This window comes from Ctenocephalides felis, unplaced genomic scaffold (assembly GCF_003426905.1).
Source record: "Ctenocephalides felis isolate EL2017-DRISC unplaced genomic scaffold, ASM342690v1 CF-g0.4_SCAFFOLD_00845, whole genome shotgun sequence".
Taxonomy (NCBI): domain Eukaryota; kingdom Metazoa; phylum Arthropoda; class Insecta; order Siphonaptera; family Pulicidae; genus Ctenocephalides; species Ctenocephalides felis.
In genome coordinates this window covers 86,407,609-86,434,945 of record NW_020536999.1, presented here as the reverse complement: position 1 = coordinate 86,434,945, position 27,337 = coordinate 86,407,609, and the positions used below count along the sequence as shown (strand labels likewise).

General features: G+C 31.2%; 4 protein-coding genes across 6 annotated transcripts in view; 2 read left to right on the top strand and 2 right to left on the bottom strand.

The window, feature by feature from the left end:
- The window catches only part of LOC113391271 (zinc finger protein 69 homolog), a 16,173-nt gene extending 12,416 nt beyond the window's left edge, over positions 1-3,757 (top strand). Inside the window, exon 4 of the mRNA XM_026627215.1 lies at positions 3,627-3,757. Within this exon, the coding sequence (XP_026483000.1) occupies positions 3,627-3,757 (131 nt within the window). The remainder of the gene's footprint in view (positions 1-3,626) is intronic.
- An 11,970-nt stretch (positions 3,758-15,727) lies between these two features.
- LOC113371491 (zinc finger protein 664-like) lies at positions 15,728-17,145 on the bottom strand. The gene has a single exon (XM_026612117.1). The coding sequence runs from the start codon at positions 17,099-17,101 to the stop codon at positions 15,842-15,844; it is 1,260 nt and encodes a 419-aa protein (XP_026467902.1). The 5' UTR covers positions 17,102-17,145; the 3' UTR covers positions 15,728-15,841.
- Positions 17,146-17,392: 247 nt separating this feature from the next.
- On the top strand, positions 17,393-19,314 carry LOC113371464 (zinc finger protein 595-like). The gene has a single exon (XM_026612090.1). It carries the CDS (start codon positions 17,538-17,540, stop codon positions 19,209-19,211), a length of 1,674 nt encoding a protein of 557 aa, XP_026467875.1. The 5' UTR covers positions 17,393-17,537; the 3' UTR covers positions 19,212-19,314.
- Positions 19,315-20,917: 1,603 nt separating this feature from the next.
- LOC113371471 (U3 small nucleolar RNA-associated protein 18 homolog) lies at positions 20,918-27,102 on the bottom strand. Of its 3 annotated transcripts, none has more exons than XM_026612096.1 (3): positions 26,972-27,102; positions 21,823-22,811; positions 20,918-21,276 (listed from the first exon to the last, which is right to left on the bottom strand). In XM_026612096.1, exons 1-3 carry the CDS (start codon positions 27,076-27,078, stop codon positions 20,918-20,920), a joined length of 1,455 nt encoding a protein of 484 aa, XP_026467881.1. In that variant the 5' UTR covers positions 27,079-27,102. The 3 variants fall into 3 exon arrangements, with proteins under 3 accessions (XP_026467881.1, XP_026467895.1, XP_026467888.1); XM_026612110.1 differs by lacking the exon at positions 20,918-21,276 and adding an exon at positions 21,502-21,615; XM_026612103.1 differs by lacking the exon at positions 20,918-21,276 and adding an exon at positions 21,504-21,638.
- Between the last annotated feature and the right edge of the window lie 235 nt (positions 27,103-27,337).

Sequence of the window (27,337 nt, the reverse complement as noted above, 5' to 3'; positions counted from 1 at the left end):
TATTAATAATATATTTTAATATTATTTAATCTATGGTCAATGTGTGCAGTGCAAAAAACTGAGTGTTGTGTGCACTCTTCTTTTAAGGGGGCATCCATTAATCACGTGATCAATTTGTAGGAATTTTTGGATCCCCCTCTTACTTGGTTATTTGTGTTGATATTTAAAATACCCCCTTTCCTCAACCTAACATCACTTGTATTTTTATGAGTTTTAAGTATTTTTAAAAATTTTTTTTTATATTTTTGGATTTTTTTTAAAAATTCAGATATAAAATAAATACAGTTATGTCTTGCCATGCCCTACCCTTCTCTACGTGATATTTAGTGGTTTTTTGTCAAACCCTCCCTCCACTTAAAAATCTCACGTGATTAATGGACGCCCCCTAAGTAGTGTATTCCAGGCAGCGTCGGAACCAGAAGAGTGTCACAAGTGTTATGACCCCCCTGAACACAGATAAATACACCTTGAACTCGTCTTGTTGACTAGTAAGTTGTTACTAATTCAACAATAAATAAATTGTTCATAATGATTTTATTAACTTTTAACGAACTAAAATACGAAAGTTAATAAAATCAATATGAAGCAATTTATTAACTTCCCGTAGGGTGAATTATTGTAAACGTCTGAAAATCGAAATTGAAAATTTTTACATTTCTCGACGTTTTGAAGGTTTCTGAACATTTTGGCATACCTCAGAAAAAATGGATGTGTGATGTGTGTGGTGGGTTATGTATGTATGTATGGATACAATTTTTCGGTCTGGGTTTGGCGCACGAATCAACCGATTTGAATGGTTCAAAAAACATTCGATTCCTATTGATAGGGAGATGTGCTGATTAGTTTTTGGCAAAGACAGGTCCAGAAGTTACGGAGATAAAGAGCAAAGAGTGAAGAAAATAAAAATCGAGTTTTTGAGAGAACGGAGTATCCGATTTAAATGATCTAAAAAACATTCAATAAGTAATGATTGGGATTTTTAACAAATAATTGATTTAGGAAAAAAAAATTGTTTCAATATATTTTTTTTTTTCAATTTTTTTTTCAAAAAAATTTTTTTTTGTATATCGAAAATAAATCAGATTTTATTTTTAATTCTGACTAAAGTTCTAATATACTTTTAAACAAATAATTTCAACTTTGCAATTCAGTTTATATAATTCTTATAAATATTAGACATGTTACAATCATGTTACAATATTTATAACAATCTATTTGAAAACATTCAGTATTCCTCGAACATTTCGTTACGGTACAGGAAGTTCCAGCAATTTGCTTTAAGGCAAGATGCCATGCACGCCACTAGTTTATTGTTGAATTAGTAACATATTTTAGTTGAAGATCAGTTCAGGGTTTATTCAAATGTCCTCAGGTGGGTCATAACTCTTGTGACCCTTCCCTGGATCCGCCATTGTCAGGAACACACTACTTAAAAAGAGTGCACACCATACTCAGTCTTCTGCACTACACACCTAGACCTTATCATAGATAATTAAGCATATTTAATTATTATTAAGATTTGTTCTGACTACTTTGCGAGGAACTGCTGGAACTCCAACTGACCAGAACTAGTTTATAATCAAAGTAAAGAAGAAAAAAAGACAAAGAAAAAGATAAAAAAACGATACAAAAAGATGTAAAAACATTTAAAAATTATGACTCCCAGGAATAAATTAGTTGCTTTCTTATAATTACCGCCTTTATTTTTACCAACCCAAATTTACAAATATTATTTGCAAGTATTTCCAAACAAACAGATCACCATGAATATGAATCATAGTCTTTATATTACATTGTAATACGATATCTATGATATAAATACATTAAATTCTAATATTGCCTAGGCAAAGTCGCAGCAGACTCGTGAATTAGGCCTACTGAGAAACCACTGAAAAAACAAAGTTATATATCTTTAAAACGGTGGCTCTGATGCATTTGTTGTAGATAATTTTATGCTCTACAATATTGTCTCAGGTAATTTTGCGATAAAACTGACCGTTTAGCTAAAAATCGCATAAGGGTCATTTTTTATTCTTTGACCTTGTGCCATTTTTTTTAGCTCGCATCGGATCGATGAGGTCTTTTGATATTTCTTTTATAATTGTATTTTACACAATTTTGCCAAGTTACAGCCCATTGTGATTTATAGTAACCTTCATCATTATTGTTGATTGTTGGTTTAAATTGGCCGGGCTGTTATTCTACATGGACTGCTAGTCGAGCTCAAAATAAGAGCATTAAGATATAAGGAGGAAAATAACATTAACTATTATGATAAATATTATTAACTATTATTAATATCATTACTTGCAAAATTATCAGTCATCACAATTGCCATTATGTTATTAATATAATACATATCATATACTCTTCTTTTATCTATGCATATCATACTCTTCTTTTATCTATGATACATATGACTATAAATGTCATATCATAGATAAGGTAAGGTCATATTATCTAGTCAAGGGGAAAAGTTCCACGATTGTCGGCAACGCTTGTTCATTAAGTGACGTCATACTTTTTTCTATCTTTATAAACTTTATACCATGGCTTCTTAAACTACAGGGTGCGACCCCATTTAAGGTCGCATAGAAAAATTATGGGGTTGCAAGAAATTTTAATGTCAAATATATATATTATCAATAACATCGAGTTTAGATTCTTGTAAGTTTTACAACAAATTCTAAAACTATATATTTTCATATATATATTGTTACCTAATAAATAAATAATCTAAAAATTATAATTTTTCTTACTTTTATATTTCTGTAGGGTTGTCAAAAAACTAGTAATCATAAATGGGTCTTAATTGTCAAAAGAGAGTATAAGGTCTATTCATGGTCTATTTAGCAGTCCATGTAGTGTAAGGTCTATGATTGCACTAGGTTGGCAATGGTAACATTAGAGCGATGCAAAGTAATGAAGTTCGCTCAACTGTCAAACAAATTAATGTACTGAACGAACATTTTATGTTCTCTTTATTAAATTATTAATTAAATGTCATAATAAACATATTATATATAAATTTAAGTATTAATATAATAATATATATTTGTGATTGCAGTGTTTGTGATTGATTGATAAACATAAAGGTAGTGTAAAACACTTTGAGGTTCTTCCACGTGATTAACTTTTAGTTACAATTATTTAATTCAGAAAGAACTATAAATATTTAACTTCAATTAATGCAAAAAATAAATATTGCTTAATTTTACCCTTTACATTTCAGCTCTGCAATAAGGCAAAAGCTTTGAACAATAGTTGAATCGTATTTACTATCTGTCAAATATAAAGCATTTCGAAGAAGAAATTATCTTGGCGACATACATTGTCCAAAGTAGACTTCTGTTAATTAATGTAGATTACATTCATAGACAAAACCATAACACGAATATATTATATTCTTATATCCATTTGTATTGATGACTGTTGAAAATGATTAACAATTTAAACACACACTCCTGTAAAATGTTACAAGAGCATAAATAAAATGCACTTTCTAAAATCATACTCCATGCTCCAAGTGTAATCATCTAATGTCTTCACTTGTATTTCTAATGAAATGAATTATCATATTTAACAATTTATTTAAACTAACCAACTGTTTTTGTTTATGCTTATAGAAACATACTCAGTGCACAAATATCTCAAAATGTCAGAAGCTGCTAATGATCCAATAATTAAAATTGAACCACAAGAATATCCAATCAAAACCATTAAACAGGAAATTAAGGAAGACCCTGAATCGTCCTGAATCGTGTTCAGAGGATGACAAAACATGTCTAAACAGATTTATGAACTCCATAGTGAAAATAGAAGAAGAAGTTGAACAGGAATTGAACTTGAATAAACTTGAATACTCAGTGCACAAATATCTCAAAATGTCAGAAGCTGCTGATGATTCGATAATTAAAATTGAACCAAAAGAATATCCAATAGAAGAAATTAAACAGGAAATTGAGGAAGAGTATGAATCGTGTTCAGAGGATGACAAAACATGTCTAAACAGATTATGAACTCCATAGTGAAAATAGAAGAAGGAGTTGAACAGCAATTAATTCAGACTGCTCCTTATAAATGTGACAAGTGTCATAGAACATTTAGAAAGTTGCATTATTTAGAACAGCATATGATATTGAGTTATGTTAAATTATTGTCAAGTTGCACATATTGTTCAAAGACTTTTTCAGATGCAAGTGCATTAGAAATACATATAAAATCTCATACAAGTGAAAAACATTTCACATGTACAAATTGCAGTAAAGCATTTACTGAAAAACATCATTTAGACACACACATTTGTGCTTCTGCAAGAGAACAAATTTTAAATTCGAATGAATCTAGTAGTAATCAAAACGAAATATTCGCGCTCATACTGCAAAGGACCAGGTAAACGTCCGCAATTTGCAAAAATTTGTGATAAGACATTCACCACAATGGGGTACCTTGAAATCGCATATGCTAATTCACACTAGGGTACGTCTTAATAAATGTAAGTATGTGGTAAGACATTTACAGAATCAGGTCATTTGAATAGACATATGCTCATACACACTGGTGAATGTCCCCATATTTGCCAAATTTGCGATAAGACATTCACACAATTGGCTAGCTTGAATAGACATATGATTATTCACACTGGTGAACGCTCCCATATTTGCCAAATTTGTAATAAGGCATTCATACAATTGAGTAACTTGAATAGACATATGTTCAACCACACTGGTGAGCAACGCCCCTATATTTGCAAAATATGTGAAAAGACATTCACACAATTATCTGACTTGAAAAAACATTGCCATCCCACGGATGAACGCCTCCATATTTGCCAAATTTGTGATAACATTCACAATTTGGCTACTTGAATAGACATATGATTATTCACACTGGTGAACGCTCCCATATTTGTCCAAATTTGTAATAAGGCATTCATACAATTGAGTAACTTGAATAGACATGTGCTCATTCACACCAGAGAATGCCCCTACAAATGCAAAATCTGTGATAAAGTATTCAAACAATCAAATACCCTAAAAAAGCACATGGTTGCTCATACCAATGAGTAATAGTATTTACAAAACTAGTCGAAAGGTTACATATGACTGCTTATAGTAATTAATGATAATTTGGTATATGAACTAATTATTATATATAATATCAAATAAATAAACATTGTTATCAATGACTTGTGTAAATATTTTATTAATAATGTTCTATATCCAACCCAGGCTTACTTAATAAGGCTTGCAATTGAGTCATAATTGTTAGTAGAATCCTCTCAAAAAGGTTATTTTTTAACTTCTCATAGGGATAGTTATTTGTAAAAATCGAGATTGAAAATTTTTACATTTCTTCACGTTTTGAAGGTTTCTGAACATTTTGGCATACCTCAGAAAAAATGGATATGTGTATGTATGTATGGATACAATTTTTCGCCCACGTTTTTGGGTGCACGGATCAACCGATTTGAATGATTAAATTTGAGATTTCAACCTTAATTCTGGCTCAAAAAAAACCTCACTTATATACTCTAAGTAAATAATTTGAACTTTGTAATTCAGATTATATAATTCTTATAAATATTAGACAATGCTACAGTATGTTATAATATTGCAACATTGTCTAATACTGCAAAGGTTAAATTATTTATTAAAAGTATATAAGTGAGCTTTAGAACTTTAGCAAGAATTCAAATTAAAATCTGAATTATTTTCAATATACAAAAAAAATCGAAACAAAAAATGTTTTTTCAAAAGCAATCAATCATTTAAATCGAACGCTTAGTTCGTTCAAAAACTACCGTTTTTTGCACATTTAAGTCTGTATCTTCGAAATAGCTGGACCTGCCTTTGTAATAAACTAATCACCACTTCCCCTAGTCATTACAAATTGAATGTTTTCTAGATCATTCAAATCGAATACTCCGTTCTCTCAAAAACTCAATTTGTATTTTCTGCACTCTTTGCTCCGCATCTCCTTAGGGGCTAGACCTGCTTTTGCCAAAAAACTATTCAGCACAACTTCCTATCAATAGGAATCGAATGTTTTTTGAATCATTCAAATCGGCTGATCCGTGCGCCCGAAAACGTGGACGAAAAAGTGCGGACATACAAAACACACACACACACAAACATCCATTTTTCTGAGATGCCAAAATGTTCAGAAACCTTCAAAACGTCGAGAAATGTGAAAATTTTCAATTTCGATTTTTGGTCTATTACAATAATTTACCCTACGGGAAGTTAACTAGTGGTGAATGGCATCGTGCCTTAAGGCAAATTGCTGGAGCTTCCCGTACGGTGAATAAATATTCGATAAATATTAAAATGTTTTCAATACATTGCAATAAAAATTCAATACATATTTTTTTAAATACTGTAACTTATATGTTTACAGAAAATTAAATAAACAATTAAAACTTAATCAATCTAATTTTTGTCTAATATTTATAAGATTATTTATTTGATTTATTTTCGATATTCAAAAAAAATTCTTTGTGGAAATTAAAAAAAAAATAAAAATTTTGTTGTTTCGGAAAGCAATCGTTTCTTCAACACAAGCAGAAAGTTTTCTGAATCATCCAAATCGGATACTTATTTCTCTCAGAAACTGCCATTTATTGCACATTTAGCTTGGTATCTCCAAAACGGCTGGACCTGCGTTTGCCAAAAACTAATCACCACTTCTTCCCGTCATTACGAATTGAATGTTTTTTGGATTATCTCAATCGGATGCTCCGTTCTCTGAAAAACTCTATTTCTATTTTCTACACCCTTTGCACTGTATCTCCGAAGCGGCTGAACCAGCCTTTGCCAAAAACTAATCAGCACATCTCCCTGTCAATAGGAATCGAATGTTTTTTGAACCATTCAAATCGGCTGATTCGTGCGCCCGAAAACGTGGACGAAAAATTGTATCCATACATACATATACACACACGCATATATCCCATTTTTCTGAGGGATGCCAGAAATATTTAGAAACCTTCAAAACGTGAAGAAATGTAAAAATTTCAATTTCAATTTTTGGACGATTACAATAACTTACTCTACGGGAAGTTAACTAATGGTAAATGGCATCGTGCCTTAAGGCAAATTGTTGGAGCTTCCCGTACCGTGAATAATTATTCGAGGAATATTAAATGCTATAAAATAGATTATTTTTTCAAATACTGTAACTTATATGTTTATAGGAAATTAAATAAACAAAACTTATCAATCGAATTTAAAATGAAGGACATTGTCTATATTTAAAAAAATTATATAAACTGAATTGCAAAGTTAAAAATAATTATTTTGAGTATATTATAGTGAGCTTTAGAACTTTAGCTAGAAAAACAAAATTAAATTTGATTTATTTTCGATATTCAAAAAAATTCTTTGTGGAAATTAAAAAAAAAATAAATAAAAATTTTGTTGTTTCCGAAAGCAATCCTTCGTCAATACCAGCAGCAGAAAGTTTTTTGAATCATCCAAATCGGATGATTTATTTATCTATGAACGTTCACACAGTATAGTTTGGTGCTCGCACACCAGCCGCACATTTGGCGCTATTAGCCGATGTCAAGAGCAACACGAAAAGATCAAATCTACTCTTCTTTTATCTATGGATCAAATATTTTATGTTGGTTACTATAAAATCGCCATTTTGATATTGCGTTCGTTTTGAATTCTGCAAATTCCGATAAAATTGTTTTGTTATTGATCTTTTCGTGAGTGATTTACATTTTTGTTATAGTTATTCAAGCATCTGGAGTTATGGGTCGCAAATGCATTGTTCCTGGTTGCAGTAACACGCGTAAAATACGATTTTGCACAGGTTTCCGCAAAATAGCTCGGTGCTCGTTGAATGGTTGAAACGCATCCAGTTGCTGGTTTTGAATACCATGAGTTGGGCTGATGTTTACCAGAAGAAACGAGTGTGCACCGAGCGTTTTGGCGAGACATGCAGGATGCCTGGTTCTTGGAATGGTTCCAACCTCAAACTTGGTTCTTTACCAATTGAACATGGCCGGATTCAATGGGGATCATTTGTTGAAAAATAATTGTTTCCTGGTTGAAAACAATTTTGGTATAATAATTGACAATAGTAATGCATATTATCTACCTATATTGAGTTTTAGCCACTTAATGCATAACTTTTTTTAATAATTTACTGTCATAAAATCATCATATTTTCTATGGCAATGTGTTTAGAATGTTATTATTATGAGATAAATAATTAAAAGAACATTTTGTTTAGTATAGTTTAGTTTAGAATAACAAATGAAGAATCGAGTCAAAAGGCATTGATATATATTATATTTGTTATTGAAATGTATTTGAAGTTATTGAAATTTTTTATATAGTAAAATATATTATAAAATTGTTTGAATCTGTTTTGGTGATCTCGTCCAACAAAATGCAAAAAGTTTAAAAACTCCTATGAATGAACTGAGTTAGTTCGTGTGCAAATTTTCCAGTTTTGTGCAAACAAACTGAGCTCAACCGTAAGCATTAAGCGGTTAACTTTGTATTTATCTCTGACTATATATCTTATTGATGACTATATGAAGTAAATAAAAAATCTATTATATTTATTCCAGGAGGAATCCATGAAAGACCATTTTTCACAGCGCACTATCCAGTGCAATCAACATCAGACGAAAGGGCAGTCGTAAAACATTCAGAAATTGTTATCAAATGTGGAATTTCATTGTTGCATTCTGGATTGTTAGATGTGTTATCTCTTATTGAGGGTAATTTAAAATCATTTAATTTATATATATATATATATATATATATATATATATATATATATGATTGATTTCTTGGAGGGCGTAACATCAAGTAAAAAATAAGTAAGGTAAAGATGTATTTCTGTATGGCACTGGCTTTGGATACCATGTATTTATGTATAATATTTTATTTATTAATTACTTTTTATTTTTTATTCTTTTATATAAAAAGAAATTACTGACATTTAGTGCTTGTTTCCAATTATTAATTTTTACAAGTTGTATTAATATGTGTAATGTGTAAGAAATTCAAAACCACTGATGATGACATAGAATTTTACGTCGAAATGTATGGAAAAATAAAGATTTTTAAAAAAATCTTTACCTTACTTATTTTTTACTTGATGTTACGCCCTCCAAGAAATCAATCATACATTTCATCATCAAACTTTCAACTCACTTTCAACATATATATATATATATATATATATATATCTTGATAGTTTTTTTTTTCGACGTTGAAACATATTTCAAAGTAACTAGCAGCCCATTTGTCAAAATAAAAAGGTAATAAAGTATTAAAAACTTTTATTTATACGTTTTGACACCAGATGCGTGTCATCATTCAGCAACTACAATAAATTTAAAAAGAAATTTAAAGAATTTGACAACATTGTAATTTTTACATTTTAATTAATTTTGTAATTATCATTATTTTTCCAAAAAATGTCCTTTTCTAATATGTTACAAGTTTAATTTTTTAAAATAATATTTTTTGTGAGTGTTTTTGTCCTGATGGTATGTATAATATTTCTCTATGTTTATAATTATTTTATGTTGGTTTTTATTATTAGTAAAATTTTTCAAATTTATTGTAGTTGCTGAATGATGACATGCATCTGGTGTCGAAACGTATAAATAAAAGTTTTTAATACTTTATCTGTTTATTTTGACAAATGGGCTGCTAGTTACTTTAAAATATATATATATATATATATATATATATATAAAAAATTATGCAGTTTAGTTTAAATTTTAGTGGATTGCAAGCTGTTTCCTCAAATACCCAATGCTGTTTCCTGCAGTTTTGATGTTTCCTGATGTGTTCCAAGTACACCTATTATTTCTGCCAGTATTCTTCATATTCCTATCAATCAATCAACATTTTTTAAAAAGATAAATTTATTGGTTTCTTGTTTTTTTTAATTTTAAATATATGATATTGAGCGACATGGAGAGGTTTCTTAGAATTTGTGCTGGTAAAGCATCGTAGGCATCTTACCTATCCAGAAATTGCATGATATATAATAATATATACATTTTTGTATAAATAATTTATTAGATAAATATAATATAATTAAATCTGTATAAATGTTGTTAGGCACAAATAGCACTGTTCCAAGCTCATTGGGAATTATTCCATAAATCTGGATCATGGTAAGGGATACCTTGTGGACTTCTGTTCTCAGGATAGATCCTCCTAAAAGAAACTGTGTCCTCATGTTGGATCAGATCAGCATTTCTGCAGGTATTGAATATGAGTAAAGTAAGAACAGCATCATTGGCTTCGAGGAAGTCTTTGAGAGAAGGCCAAAGTTTGCTGATCATGCTTTACAGTATTTATGATTAAAGGCATTCATGGCCCTTTTAAAACATCTGAAGTATTTTACTTTGCTGCAGGCAGTGTTAAAAATCCTGAACTCTGAGTCTGCATCAAAGATGTTATTTCAAACCTAGCATCAGGAAATTGGCATCAATATTGCAGCTACGGTAAGTGATCAACATGCTATAGCACTTATGTAGCTGCAAAAAATTCTAAACTCTGCATCAAAAATATTATTTAAATCCTGCAGGAAATTGGCATCAATATTGCAGCTATGGTAAGTGATCAACATGCTACTAATGTAGCTGTAATAAATAATTTGCTCACTGAGACAACAAATTGCTGCAGATGTTTGTTAGGAATGCTAGAGTGTGCAAAAACTTCAAGGCTTTTTTATAGAAAATCAAGAAATTGCTGTATGATCCTCAGCATATATGATCAAATGTCTAAGGAACCGCTTTTTATTATATGAAATTACATTTGTGCAACATAATCAGCTTAAAAAAGTATCTTAGTCATATAAGCAAATTATATGAAATTGATTCTGAATCACCTAACTCACCTGTATGTGATATATAAATATATATATATTTATATATAGGTTGCAGACACACAATGTTTATTTAGAAAAGATGAGAAATATGAATGTAAAGTGTAAGTAAAATATATTGTTTTCTATATTTTATTGCTGTTTCTTATTATATTGTATTTTAATCATATTTTAGGTGATCATTTTCCTCACCGGGATGCTTATTTCCTTGATTTTGTAGACAAGCTGTTTGACAGTGTAAATGGGTCATCTTCGAACTTTGCCAGAATCTATAAAGTTCTACATAGTGCTACAACAGATAAGTCCAACAATTTTTTATTTTGGATAGTGGCTAAAATCCATAAAAAATGACAAAAATAAATGTAAAGTAAGTAAATGAAAATAATGTTTTGCTGCATTTTATTGCTGTTTTTTATTATATTGTATTTTAATCATATTTTAGATAATTTTCTTCACTGGGACTGCTGATTTCTTTAATTTTGTAGACAAGCAGTTCGACAGTGTAAATGGGTCAGCTTCAAACTCTGACAGAGACTGTAAAGTTCCACATGGTGATTCACCAGATAAGTCCAACTATTTATTAATTTGGAAAGTGGCTAAAAGTATTTTTAAAAGCATAAGCTTCTACAACAAAGACAATAGAGTTAAAACTCCTCCAACTATTCAAAGCTGGATTAAGACTTTAGAGCAGTGATCGGGAAACTTTTTTCAATCATTACCCCAAAATATTTTTGTCTATGTTGATGTTAAACCCATGATAAAGAGAGAATTAAAAATTGGAGAAAGAGTGAAATCAATTAAAAATCTTTACTCCAAAAATTCAATTTTCACCCAAATTGGGATAATTTACTCCGGTTTCCTGAACACTGTTTTAGAGGGTTTGGAATATGGAAAATAAGGTGCCCCGAATGTAAGCATTTATCAACTCAAAATTTTAATCAAGACTCTCTAGAATTTTTTTTTTGGCAGTGTTACCAGCCACGGGCTTTTTGTAGTGCATTTATAGGTTCATACAAAACCCTTGTTATCAATAAATTTTAGACCATCCATTCTGCTGCCAATTTAGGAGCTTGATGGAACAGAAGGTGCAATTGATTCATTGAAAACATTATTATTATTCTAATTTTATCTTATGTTAAAACTAATGGATTTATATTAGATGACGTGAGTAGTATACTATAGTTTAATGAACTATAGTTTATTGAATGATCCAGTTCTTTAGAAATTTTTTTTTGGCAATATCAGAAGCCACGGGGTTAATACTACTGGCAGTGCTTTTATAGGATTCTACAAAACCCTTGTTATCAATAAATTGCATACTACCAATTCTGCTGCCAATTTAGGAGCTTAATAAAACAGAAGGTACAATTGATTCATTAAAAACATTATTATTGTTCCAACTTCATCTAATGTTAAAACTAATGGATTTATATTAGATGATGTTAATATAGTAGTTTATTGAATGATCCAGTTCTAAAGAATTTTTTTTGGCAATATTAGAAGCCACAGGGTTAATACTACTTGCAGTGCATTTATAGGATCCTACAAAACCCTTGTTATCAATAAATTTCATATCGCCAATTCTGCTGCCAATTTAGGAGCTTGATAAAACAGGAAGGTACGATTGATTCATTAAAAACATTATTATTGTTCTAATTTCATCTAATGTGAAAACTGATGGATTTATATTAGGTGGCGTGAGTAGTAGTTTATTGAATGATCCAGTTCTACAGAATTTTTTTTGGCAATATTAGAAGCCACAGGGTTAATACTACTGACAGTGCCTTTTAGGATCTTATAAAACCCTTGTTATCAATAAATTTCATACTGCCAATTCTGCTGCCAATTTTGGAGCTTGATAGAACAGAAGGTACAATTGATTCATTAAAAACATTATTATTGTTCTAACTCCATCTAATGTGAAAACTGATGGATTTATATTAGGTGGCGTGAGTAGTAGTTTATTGAATGATCCAGTTCTAAAGAATTTTTTTTGGCAATATTAGAAGCCACAGGGTTAATACTACTTGCAGTGCATTTATAGGATCCTATAAAACCCTTGTTATCAATAAATTTCATACCGCCAATTCTGCTGCCAATTTAGGAGCTTGATAAAACAGGAAGGTACGATTGATTCATTAAAAACATTATTATTGTTCTAACTCCATCTAATGTGAAAACTGATGGATTTATATCAGGTGGCGTGAGTAGTAGTTTATTGAATGATCCAGTTCTACAGAATTTTTTTTGGCAATATTAGAAGCCACGGAGTTAATACTACTGGCAGTGCCTTTATAGGATCCTACAAAACCCTTGTTATCAATAAATTTCATACTGCCAATTCTGCTGCCAATTTAGGAGCTTGATAGAACAGAAGGTACCATTGATTCATTAAAAACATTATTATTGTTCCAACTTCATCTAATGATAAAACTAATGGATTTATATTAGGTGGCCTGAGTAGTAGTTTATTGAATGATCAAGTTCTTTAGAAATTTTTTTGGCAGTATTAGAAGCTATGTTGTTAATACTAATTGCAGTGCATTTATAGGATCATACAAAACCCTTGTTATCAATAAATTTCATGCCATCCATTTTTACTCTGACAATTGTATGCTTGATAAAATAGAAGGTAGGATTGATTTATTAAAAACATTGTTGTTGTTCTAATTTCATCTAATGTAAAAACTGATGGATTTATATTAGATGACATTAATAGAGTAGTTTATTGAATGATCAAGTTTGCACATACACGGCTGGATTTATTGCCAAAAAATGTTGAAAAATGTTAGATCTTGCTTGATGTATGTCTTATCTATTGACAACAGAAAGGAATGTTTTTTTTATTTATTTGTTGACCTTGTATACACGTACTTTAGTCATATACATTTTATGAGTTATATTTACAATTTTATTTTATTTCCGTTTTTTTTATCATTGATGTTATAAAATTGGTTGGAAGGAAGATTTTTTGCCTTACTATCTCTCTCTATAGTTCTTGATCCAGATGAATGAACAGCAATTTATTTTAAATGTATAGATAATTATTACAAAAATATTAATAGTTTTGTAATAATTTTCTGTATATTTAAAATCTGACTGCCAAAGTTGTCATTACTACTATCAAATCTATCCTGGATTAGCACAAATAAATCAGGGCAAATTGGTGTAGCCATTTTTTTTTTTTTTATTGTTGGTTTGTTGACTTTGTATACACTTCATATACATTTTATGAGTTATATTTACAATTTTATTTTATTAGATTGTACATAATTATATAGCGCACCATATATCCGTTTTTTTTGTCATTAATGTTATAAAATTGGTTGGGAGGAAGATTTTTGCCTTACTATCTCCCTCCATAGTTCTTGCCTACCCTTTTCCTATTTGTTGCACTCCATAATAGCGTGCTCAGCATCCGCCCTAGTCACTCCACCCAAGCAGTAGTAATTAGGATCGAGTATTGATTCCAATTCTATCAGATGTTCTTGAGTTTGATGCAGATTAACGAACAGCAATTTATTTTTAAGTATATAGATAATTATTACATAACTATTAATAGTTATACTTACACCAGACTGCCAAAGTTGTCATTACTTAAATATAAATTTTTCTCATTTTACTACCGTTTAAATCTATCCTGGATTTAGCACAAAGAAATCAGGGCGAATTGGTTCAGCCATTTTTTTTATTGTTGGTTTGTTGACTTTGTATACATGTGCATTAGTGATATACATTCAATAAGTTATCTTATACAATTTTATTTTATTAAATAGTATATAATTGTATAGCGCACCATACATCCTTTGTCATTTGTTAATAATGTTATAAAATTAGTTGGGAGGAAGATTTTTTGCCTCACCATCTCCCTTCATATTTCTTGCCTACCCTTTTCCCATTTTTTGCATTCAGGATCCGCCCTAGTCACTCCACCCAAGCAATAGCAATTAGGATCGATGTTGACCTCAATTCTACTCAGGTGAAACTGAGTGTATGTATGGTTAAATTTTAGGTAGAAGAACTGGTAGATAGACGAATATATAGACAAATAAACAGGTTGACAGGATAATTGGTAGACATGTAGAACGGGATGACAGGTAAATTTGTAGGGTGGTAAAATGGTAGATTGATAAACAGGTTGATAGATAAATTAGTAGACAAATTGTTAAACAGGTTGATAGATAAATTATTAGACAAATTGTTAAACAGGTTAATTGTTCAACAGGTAAATTATTGAAGATGTTAATTGGTATACATTTAGAACAGGATGACAGGTAAATTGGTAAGCAGGTAAATTGGTTGACAGGTAAAATGGTGTATTGATAAACAGGTTGATAGCTAAATTGGTAGACAGGTAAATTGATAGACAGGTGAATTGGTAGATAAGTAAATTAGTGAAAAGGTAATTTGTTGGATAGCTGGTGGTCAGGCAAATTGGAGGATATGTAAAATGGTAGACAGTACAACTGGTACATAGACAAATAACAAGACAGATAAACAGGTGGACAGGTAAATTGGTAGACATGTGAAATGGGTTGATAGGTAAATAGGTTGAAAGGTAAATTGGTAGATTGATTAACAAGTTTATAAGTAAATACGTAGACAAATTGTTGAATAGGTAAATCGTTGAACAGATAGTAGTAACGTTAAACTAAATGTAACAAATATACATCTTAGTTCAACTTTTTATTTTAACGGTTAAGTGAAAGGGTACAGCTAGTATGTATATATATATATATATATATATATATATATATATATATATATATACATATAATTTTATGATTGGATGACGATAAAGTGTAATAAATAAACACAATACTTATATTAATTTTTGTATTTCTTAATTTTGCTCTTACAGTTCTCTTTTATTTTATTGACAGCTTTTGCACATGCGGTTTAATTAATCATTTTAGGTCAATATATTATTTATAAACACAAAACATCAATTGTCTTTATAGTTTTTGGTTTATTTCTGTTCCCTTATGTTCTCTCCACATTTGTGATTAATCAAACTACGTTTACTAGAATACGATCTTGCACAAATTTCACATTTATGATGATACTCTCTAGTGTGAGTATACACATGTCGCCTTAAATATCTCAATTGACTGAAGGCTTTGCCACATTTATCACATTTATGAAGATCCTCTTTAGTAGTATGAATATGCATATGTTGTTTTAAATAACCTGAATATTTGAAGACTTTGTCGCATTCTTTACATTTATGAGAATGCTCTTTATTATGAGTGAGTATGTGTCGATTCAAAGTACCCACTTGCCTGAAGTCTAGGCCACATTCATTACATTTGAAAGGACGTTCCCCTGTATGAACAAAAAAGTGTCGTTTCAAACTTATAAATATAGGGAATGACTTATCACAAAGTTTGCATTTGTAAGGGCGTTCTCCAGTATGAATGCGCATATGTTGGTTTAAACTATGTGCATTAATAAAGGCTTTGTCACATTTATCACATTTGTAAGGACTTTCACCAGTATGCATAGACATGTGTGATTTCATAGTTCTCATGTATGCAAATGTCTTATAGCATATTTCGCATTTGTAGGGGCGTTCTCCAGCATGCGTGCGCATATGTTCTTGTAATTTCGCTGATGAACGGATTCCTTTGTTACATATTTTGCATGCATAAGCAAATTCACCAGAATGAATTCGCATGTGTACTTTCAGATATCTTAATTCTGTGAATGTCTTATGACATATTCCACATGTATGAGGGCGCTCTTCTGTATGAATGCGCATATGCATTTCCAAACCATCATATGTTTTTGCAAATTTTTTATCGCATACTTCACTCGATGTTGTGAATGCCTTATCGTAAATTCCACATTTGTAAGGGTCCTTTTCAGTAGAAGCATGTAGAATTTGTTTTGAATTATCAGACTCATTCAGGTTCAAAGGTTCTTCTATGTGATCACATACATGTTGATTTAATAGAAAGCTTGTAGCGAATACTTTATCGCATACAAGCAGTTCATGAGCTGATGTCTCAATTATCTCTTGTTTGATTTCTTCTTCAATCTCTACCTCAGAATTCATAAATCTTTCTAAACAAGTTTCATCATCTTCAGAACAAGACTCAGACTTGGCAAAACCATTAAGATCATCAAATTCATCCATAATTTCGCATTTAACGTCTTCGATAGAAAATTCTAGTGGTTCGATTTTAATTTTCGTATCATTCATAGAGACAGTTGTTACTTCAGACATTTTTATATTTTTGCACTTCGTGTTCCCAATACGTATTGATGAAAATAGTTGTGTACTATTTAATAATCTCTTTTAATAAATAATCTTTCAAATCTGATGACGAATTTAAATTAATTCGTATTTGCAAAAGGAAGAGGTTAATGAAAATGAATCGTTTGGCATTTGACAATTTGACACTTGAAGCATAGAATAAGTTTTGAGAAAGATGAGACACTTATGTTGGTAAAATTTTTAAAACTCATATCTATGATTAAGTCTCTATGCTTGTCAGCACAAAACTTCAAACTTGATTAAATTTATTTAAACTTTGAACATAAAATCTGTTATATTTGTTGTTAATTGTAGTATAATTATCCCTAGATAATATAATAATTATCTATTGATTAAGAGAAAATATTATGCAAACCTTTTGCATAAAAGGTGTAAATATTTAAAAATGTCCGGCGAAACAACTGTCTTTACAAGTGAGCAGAAAATTAAAACTGAACCAAACGAACAATATATCGAAGATTTTCAAGATAAAATCAAGAATGAACCAAACGAAGATTATATAGAAGATTTTCAAGATGAAATCAAGAATGAACCAAACGAAGATTATATAGAAGATTTTCAAGATGAAATCAAGAATGAACCAAACGAAGATTATATAGAAGATTTTCAAAATAAAATCAAGAATGAATTTGATAATGTTATTAAGCCTGAACCTTGTTCAGAGGATGAAGATACGTGTCTGGAAAGATTCATGAATTCAGAAGTAAAGATTGAAGAAGAAGTCAAGCAGGAACCAATTGAGACGCTCCCTTTTGAGCATATCACGTGTAATAGATCATTTTCACATATAGAACATATACTAGATCAAAATCATTCCCCAATAACTTTTCCTGAGACAATTGATTTAGAGATACAGCCTAGTGAAAAGCAAGATACATATTCTCATTCTGGAAAGAGTGCGCCTCAAATATACACACAGAGAATATTGGAGAAATTTAAATCATTAAATAAAGAAGAATGCCTTCATGAATGTGGAATTTGCAAGAAGGTATTTAAACAAAAGGACAACTTAAAGAAACATATGCTTGTTCACAGTGGCGTACGTCCCCTTAAATGTAAGATGTGTGATAAAACATTCATACGTTTATTTAATTTGAAACAACATATGAGTATTCATTCTAAAAAACCTCTTTATGCATGTGAAACATGTGATAAAGTATACTATTCATCAAATAGTTTAAATTATCATTTGCGAACTCATACTAGATTCTATAAATGCCAATTATGCTCCGAGGCGTTCAAAACTTCACATTCCCTGAAGTTGCACATGCGTACTCATTCTGATAAACTTTCTTTTACATGTAAATTATGTAACAAGGAATTATGCTCATCACAAAATTTGAAACATCATATGCATACTCATACTGGAAAACGCCCCTATGAATGCGAAGTCTGCAATAAAACATTCACACGACTGAAAAGTATGAAAATGCACATGTTTCTTCATTCTGGGGTTCGACCTTACAAATGCGATAAATGTGACAAAGCCTTCATTCAATCATATAATTTAAAACTACATATGTCTAGTCATTCTGGTGATCGTTCTTACAAATGTGATGAATGCGACAAAGCTTTCTTTCATCCAAGAAGTTTAAAACAACATAAGCGCTCTCATACTAGAGAAAGTATAAAGCCTTACACATGCGAACTCTGTGACAGGTCATTCTTTACATTAACAATTTTGAAAGAGCACATATTTGTTCATACAGGGGAGCGTCCTTACACATGTGATAAATGTGGTAAAGCCTTTAGTCTATCGAATTCTTTGTATCGACATAGACTCACTCATAATAAAGTGCATGTTCATAAATGTGAAGAATGTGACATGGTCTTCAAACATTCGGGTCATTTTAAACTACATATGCGTTTTCATACAACTAAAGAGTATCCTCATAAATGTGATAAATGTGACAGAGCCTTTAGTCATTTGTATAATTTAAAACTACATATGAGTATTCATGGCCCTAAAAAGTATCTTTATAAATGTGATAAATGTGACAAAGCCTTCAGCCAATTGTCGGATTTAAAACAACATACGGTTAGTCATGCTAAAGACTAACGTATCCTCATAAATGTGAAGAATGTGGCAGAGCCTTCAGTCATTTAAAATATTTAAAACAACATATGCGTACTCATAATAGAGAGTATCCTTATAAGACAATTAATGTGTTTATAAATAATTATTTATAAATAGTATATTGATTTAAATTTTTTTTCAATCTGTAGATATAATAGAATCGAAACTGTAAAAGAAAAATTAGAAAATATAGGCATTTATATAAGTATTGCTTGTATTTTTTATACAACCTAGCATCATGCAAAGATAAGAAAAACTAGTGGTAATTCGAACTTTCTGTACCGAATTAAAATTTTGAAAATCTGAATTAAATAAAAAAATTTAAATCAATTTGTTATTTCTTTTTCCAAAAACAATTGTTCCTCGACACAAGCAGAAAGTGGATGCTTATTTCTCAAGAATTTTCTAAAAATTGCAATTTTTTTGCATGTTTAGATCCATATCTTCGAAACGGCTGGACCTGCCTTTGCCGAAAACTAATCACCACTTTCCCCCATCATTGCGGAAATGAATGTTTTTTGAATCATTCAAATGGGATGCTCCGTTCTCTCAAAAACTCAATTTCTATTTTCTGCGCACTTTGCTCTGTATCTCCCTAACGGCTGGACCTGCCTTTGCCAAAAATTAATCAGCACATCTCTCTATCAATAAGAATCAAATGTTTTTTGAACCATTCAAATCGATTGATCCGTGCGCCCGCAAACGTGGACGAAAAAATGCGGACATACAAAACACACATCCATTTTTTTTCTGAGGCCAAATGTATGCCAAAATGTTTAGAAAAATTTTCATTTTCGATTTTCGGCCCATTAAGGAAGTTAATAAAATGTATTTAAATTGCTGGAACAAAAATTATTATTTTTTAAGAAAGATTTTTTTTTTAAACTTTGAAAAAATTAGATTTAAGAGAAAATTTAAATTTTTGAAAAAAAAGAATTATTCTGAAATATTTTTGAAATTTTGAACTTTTTTTTCAAAGAAATCGCACTGCTTTAGCTGTATAGAGACGAAATATGGAAGCGCGTAAGCGCCGCGTCGCCGTCTAACGGACAAACGATGTTACGGAACCCATAAAAATGCAAACAAAATTTATATGTATTAATAAAATCTTTATAAAATATCTGATAATTTGATGTGCATGTGTGTAATGATCATTTTTGACCGCCAAATGTCATATTTTTTTACTTTTTCTACTAGATCTCCGAAACCGCTAAGCCTTCCCAAAAATTTAAACAGTTCTTCGTTTAGTCAATACAAGTAAAATGCTTTTTGAGTTATTCAAATCGGACGCTCCGTTCTCACAAAAACACAATTATCATTTTTGGCACTTTTTGCACCTTATCTTCGAAACGGCTTGACCAACTTTTGCCAAAAACTAATCAGTCTGACTCCTTATCAATACGAATCGAATATTTTTTCATTTATTCAAATCGGTTGATCGGTGTTCCCGAAATCGTCGACGAAAATTTGTATCCGCACAACACATATACATCCATTTTTTTTAAGGTATGCCAAAATGTTCAGAAACGACTGAAACGTAAAGATATATAAAAATTTCGATTAATAGAACTTACTCTACGGGGGAAGTTAATAAACATTTTTTTTAAAAAAAAGTAGACATTTAGTACAACAATAATTATTTTATACACATATATTTCTTAACAAAACATTAACATTAACAATTACAATTAATAATTATTATAGTGCTTTAGCCTATAAAGAGCTACCGAATGCCTATTATTAGCAATAGCAAAATACCCGCTGGCTGGTGAGAATGCCACCTTTGTCGCTCGACCAAATCCTGTGGAATTATTCATTCCAGGGAAGTTTTGGAAAACAGTAGTACTAGGTAAATGAACTAATCTGATTGCATTATCGACATCAGCTGAATGCAGGGCTAGAATTTCATTCGTTGGATTGAATTTCACACCAGTAATTCCTGTTCTTAAATTCATTATGGACTTCAGTGGCTTCGGGGAGTAGTCAGGGTTGTTTGATTTGAACAGTGTTGTTGTGTCGTAGATGTTGACTACACCTTCTGCACTACCTGGGGTAAGAAAATAGAATCAGTAAATATGATTGTGGAAATAAATATATATATATATATATATATATATATATATATATATATATATATATAGATGAGTCACGAAATATCAAATAGGAAAGAGAAGGAATAGGGCCCAGTTGAAAGATAGATGTCGCTAGGAGAACCGTTTATAAACGTACCGTTTCCTTTCAAAGAATATTTTTCCTCCTAGCGACATCTATCTTTCAACTGGGCCCTATTCCTTCTCTTTCCTATTTGATATTTCGTGACTCATCTACTTGACCTTGATTGAGAATTCAGACTCTGACGATCTTTGGTGGGCAGTATAATGGACGACTTGTAACGGATAACACATAATGCTAATTTAGGTTTCCATATTTTAGATTTTGAATTATAACACACTGATGATGAGACAAACCTAGTCTCGAAACGTTTGTAAAATTATTATTTGATAAATTAGTGCAAAAAAGAGTGTTGTTTGTTCATATTTCCAAATTATTATATATATATATATATATATATATATATATTGCTCTCACTTACCAGTTGCCAAATACTGTCCATTCCGGCTCAAATCAATGCAGGACCCTGCCAAACAACCATCATCCAAAAATTTCTTCATAGCCTTCCTTTCTTTCATATCAAAAACAGTGACCTCATTCTCAGAACCATGACAATACAACCTTGCACCATCTTCACTAAAAGCCATCCCGGTACACTTTGTAGCTTGTTTCATCGTACACAGCAACTCTTTAGATTTACTACTCAGAACAAAAACTTCACCAAACCTGCCACCAATTGCAATATATTTACCACATGGTGACAATTCATAGATTTTCATTTGTGTCACTTTATGGGGTAACATGATGCGTTTGGTGTCCCCGGACATTAAGTTGTAGCAGTGGTAATAGGAGTGTTGGCCTCCCAGGATGACTTCTTCACCATCTTGGGAAAACTTGGCGTTGTGGATAGGATATCTGTTGTATCCTAGGGTGTGTAGTTTTTCATTTTCACGACCGTCCACTGCGTAAATTGATACCACACCATTCAAGCCTGCTGCTAAGGCAACACTGGAGCCTTTGTGGAAATCTACAGAAGACACAATGGGGCCTTCACTATAAGTGTCTTTGTTCAAATCCTTCATTCTTTTAATATCCAAAACATTCTTAGGCAAATTCTTCGCTTTGGATTTAACAATATGTTTATTACTCCTAAGAATTTCATCATCAGAACCTTCTTCTGCTTCACGGTCAAGACTTGCCCATTTTGGAGTCCCATAAACAGTCTTAAACTTTTCTTTTAACAAATTAGAGTATTTATTACCGCGATCATTTATCCCGCCTTCGGGCAGGACACGATTTTGTGCATTTAAGGCTTTTCCTACTGTTGTGTCTTCATCTTCTTCATCGTTCCAGGCTGGTTTGCGTTCATCAGTATCAGAGTCAAGTTGGTCGAGAATATCTTGGTCAAGGTCTTCATTGTTTAAGTTTTCTAGTAAGCCTTCGCCATTGTCGAAGAGGAGCTTGGATAACCTAAAAGGGTAAAGGACATAGTAAAAATTAGAGCATAGGTTCCCAAACTATTTTGGTCGTGGGGTAAAGGACATAGTATAATATAAGACATAGGTTTCCAAACTTTTTTGGGTCGCGAGGTAAAGGACATTGTATAGTTCAAGGCATAGGTTTCCAAACTTTTTTGGGTCGCCAGGTAAAGGACATAGTATAGTTCAAGGCATAGGTCCCCAAACTTTTTTGGGTCGTGGGGTAAAGGACATAGTATAATTTAAGACATAATTTCCCAATCTTTTTTGGGTCGTGGAGTAAAGGACATAATATAGTTTAAGACATAATTTTCCAAACTTTTTTGGGTCGCGAGGTGAAGGACATAGTATAGTTCAAGGCATAGGTTCCCAACCTTTTTTGGGTCGTAGGGTAAAGGACATAGCATAAATTAGGGCATAGGTTCCCAAACTTTTCTGGACCGTGGGGTGGAGGACATAGTATAATTTAAGACATAGGTTTCCAAACTTTTTTGGTTGTGGACCCTTTGCTTTTTTATAAAAATATAACTACTAAAGTTTATTATTAAATATTCAAAATAAAAATACATGTTATGTTTTTATATTTATTAATTTAATTCAAAACTAGTGGTGTATGGCATCATGTTTTCAGGCAAATTGCTGGAACTTTCCGTAATGAAATATTCGAAGAATATTAAATGTTTTCAAATATATAAATACTGTAAGTTTTATTATTCGTATTTTATGGACAAAATAGAAAAGCTTATATTTGAGAATGTTTATATAAGTTTACATGAAAAGTGAATAAACAAAACTTAATCGAACGGAGTTAGAATGAAGGACCTTATCTCATTTTTCTAAGAATTATATAAACTGAATTGCAATGTTTAAATTATTTATTTGAAATATATAAGTAAGATTTAGAACTTTGGCTAGAATTGAAATTAAAATTCGAATTATTCTCTATAATAAAAAAAAACATTTTTTTGAAATTACAAAAAAAACTCAATTTTGAATTTTTTTCCCAAAAGCAATCGCCTCAATACAAGCAAAAGGTTTTCTGAATCAATCAACTCGGATGCTTAGTTCTCTCAAAAACTGCCATTTTTTGCACATTTAGCTCTGTAATTCCGAAACGGCTAGACCTGTCTTTGCCAAAAACTGTTCACCACTTCTCCCGAACATTATGAATTGAACGTTTTATAAATCATTCAAATCGGATGCTCTGTTCTTTTAAAAGCTGAATTTCCATTTATGCACTCTTTACTTCATATATCCGAAACGGTTGGATCGACTTTTGCCAAAAAATAATCGGCACGTCTTCCTATCAATAGGAATCGATTGCTTTTTGAATATTTGAAATCGGTGGATCCGTGCTCCCGAACACATGGACGGAAAATTGTATCTATGCATGCATACACACACACACATCCATTTTTTCTAAGGTATGCCAAAATGTTCAGAAACCTCTGAAACGTGAAGATTTGCAAAAATGTTCATTTTCGATTTTTGGACCATAGCAATAACTTACTCTAAGTTAATAATAGCAAATTAAATGCTCAATTATCAACATTTAACAACATTTTTTTAACTTCCCGTAGGGTAAGTTATAGTAATGGCAAAAAAATCGAAAATGAAAATTTTTGCATTTCTCGACGTTTCAAAGGTTTCTGAATATTTAGGCATACCTTAGAAAAAATGGATGTATGTGTGTGTGTGTGTGTGTGTGTGTGTGTGTGTGTGTGTGTGCGGACACAAATTTTCGTCGACGATTTCGAGAACACCGATCAACCGATTTAAATAATTTAAAAACATTCGATTCGTACTGATAAGGAGACGTGCTGATTAGTTTTTGGTGGAGGCAGGTCTAGCCGTTCCGAAGATACGGGGCAAAAAGTGAGAACGGAGCATCCGATTTTAAAAATTCAAAAAGCATTTTACTTGTATTGACAAGATGAAGAATTGATCAAATTTTCATGGAGGCAGGTCTAGCGGTTTCGGAGATCTAATGAAAAAAGTAAAACAAAAAGCCATTTGGCGGTCAAAAATGATCATTAGACATATGCACATCAGATTATCAGATATTTTATAGAGATTTTAACAATAAGTATGAATTTTGTTTACATTCCTATGGGTTCCGTACTAATGTTTATCCGTTAGACGGCGACGCGGCGCTTTGACATTTCATCTCTATGCAGTCAAAAGCAGTACAATTGCTTGGAAAAAAAGTTCAGAATTTCAATACTATGCCAAAATAAAGAAAACTTTTTTTTTCAAACAATTTTTTCTGTTTCTCAAAAATCTAATTTTTTCGAAGTAAATTTTTTTCAAAAATGTTAATTGCTTTTAAAAAAATAATAATTTTTGGTACGGGAAGTTCCAGCAATTTGCCTTAAGGCACGATGCCTTAATTGCCTTAAAACAGAATTCCACTTACAGCTAGTTAAGAATTAATCTCACATCTTGCGGCTAATGATGTCCAGCCTACATCATATTTTTGTTAGATCAGTTTTAACGCTAAACCTTCTTTTAACTGTTTATTTCACAACTATTGAATCTTTAGTACCAGGAATCTAATAGTTTTGAAAAAAGCCAAGTATTTTGCCAAGTCTTTCGATAGTCAGCTAATAGGGTTTTTACAACCTCAACCCTATAGTAGTGACCACAAATCGAATGCCTACTTATACTACAACTTACACATTTTTATAAAATGGAACAATATTTTTATTTACTGCCAACAAATAATGTGAGTCTGGTGGACCTATTCAAAGTCCAACTAGTCGGGTGGGTGGCATCGTGCCTTAAGGCAAATTGCTGGAACTTCCCGTACCGTAACGAAATGTTCGAGGATTACTGAATGTTTTCAAATAGATTATTATAAATATTGTAACATTGTCTAATATTTATAAATATTATATAAACTGAATTGCAGAGTTGAAATTATTTGTAAAGTATATTAGAACTATAGTCAGAATTAAAAATAAATATTTTCGATATACAAAAAACTAAAACAAAAAAAACAAAAAAAAAAAAAAAATGTGGGACAATTTTTTTTTCCAAAATCGATTATTTTGTTAAGACAAGCAGAAAGTTCTTTGAATCATTTAAATAGGACACTTAGTTCTCTCAAAAACTGCCATTTTGTACATATTTAGCTCCGTATCTTCAAAATGGCTGGGCCTGCCTTTGCCAAAAACTAATAAACTTTTCTCCCAATCATTACTAATTGAATGTTTTTTAGATCATTCAAATCGGATACTCCGTCCCCTCAAAAATACGATTTCTATTTTCTGCACTCTTTACTCCGTATCTCCAAAACGGCTGGACCTGCCTTTGCCAAAAACTAATCAGCTCTTTTCCCTATCAATAGGAATCGGATGTTTTTTGAACCATTCAAATCGGTTGATCCGTGCGCCCTAAAACGTGACTGGAAATTTGTATCCACACATACATACACACACACACACATACACACACACACATCAATTTTTTCTGAAGAATGCCAAAACGTTCAGAAACCTTCAAAACGTCGAGAAATGTAAAAATTTTCAATTCCGATTTTCGGCGCAATACAATAACTTACCCTACGGGAAGTTAAAAAATGAAAACTGGACTGACTAAAATACTTTCAAAATTTTGGAATGTACAAATTGGCTGCGCACTAATAAGCGCAACCATTTCCACCAGCCAAATGGCCCAGACTCTAACCAAAAAAGCACCAAGGATCACATAACAAAATATCATAAATTTGCTTAAAGTTCTTGTTTTGAAAACGTTGCTAGCTTCCGTACCATTAGTTCTTTTTATAAATATTGCTTATGATTTTTTATTGTAGATATTAATGTGGTGTATTGTGATCTACAACCTTGGACCGCAATTTTCATTTCATGGACCTCAAAATTCTTTTTTCGCTGACGTGAACCCTGTGAAAGTTGCAATGGACCTCTGAGGGTGCAATAATCAAAACTACAAGTTGAAAATATTAGCTAAATAGGTAAATCTCAATTCTTATTGATTATGTTGATTATTTACATTGGAAAGTCCATACAATTTGCCTTAAGGCAAAACACCACTTACACCTAGTTTATTTGTCTAAGTGCAATTATTTAATACACAAAATCAACTCTATTTATAAACTAATAAAGCCTTTAAAATAATTTTTCTACAACTAACCTGAATTCTTCCTCTTCGTTTTCCAATTGTCTTTTCAATCGTTTTGAATTCGACATTTTCTTTGATTTGCCATGTGGAGCCTCACGTTTAACACTCATATTTAACATTATAATTTTTTATATATTTATTTCAAAATTATTATTTATTTTATTCTATTTAATAATTGTTTTTGTACGATGTTTCACGTGTTTTCTGAGTTAAAATTTTGAGGTTAAGTTTTTGACATTTGGTGAAAGAATAAGATGGCGGCGAGTTGGTAATTTTATTCAGAGATGGCAACACGGTTTTAAACTGAAATTTATCTTTTAGGATTTAAAAATAAATTTATTTTGATAAATGATATCTTATATATAAAAATGGAGCTCT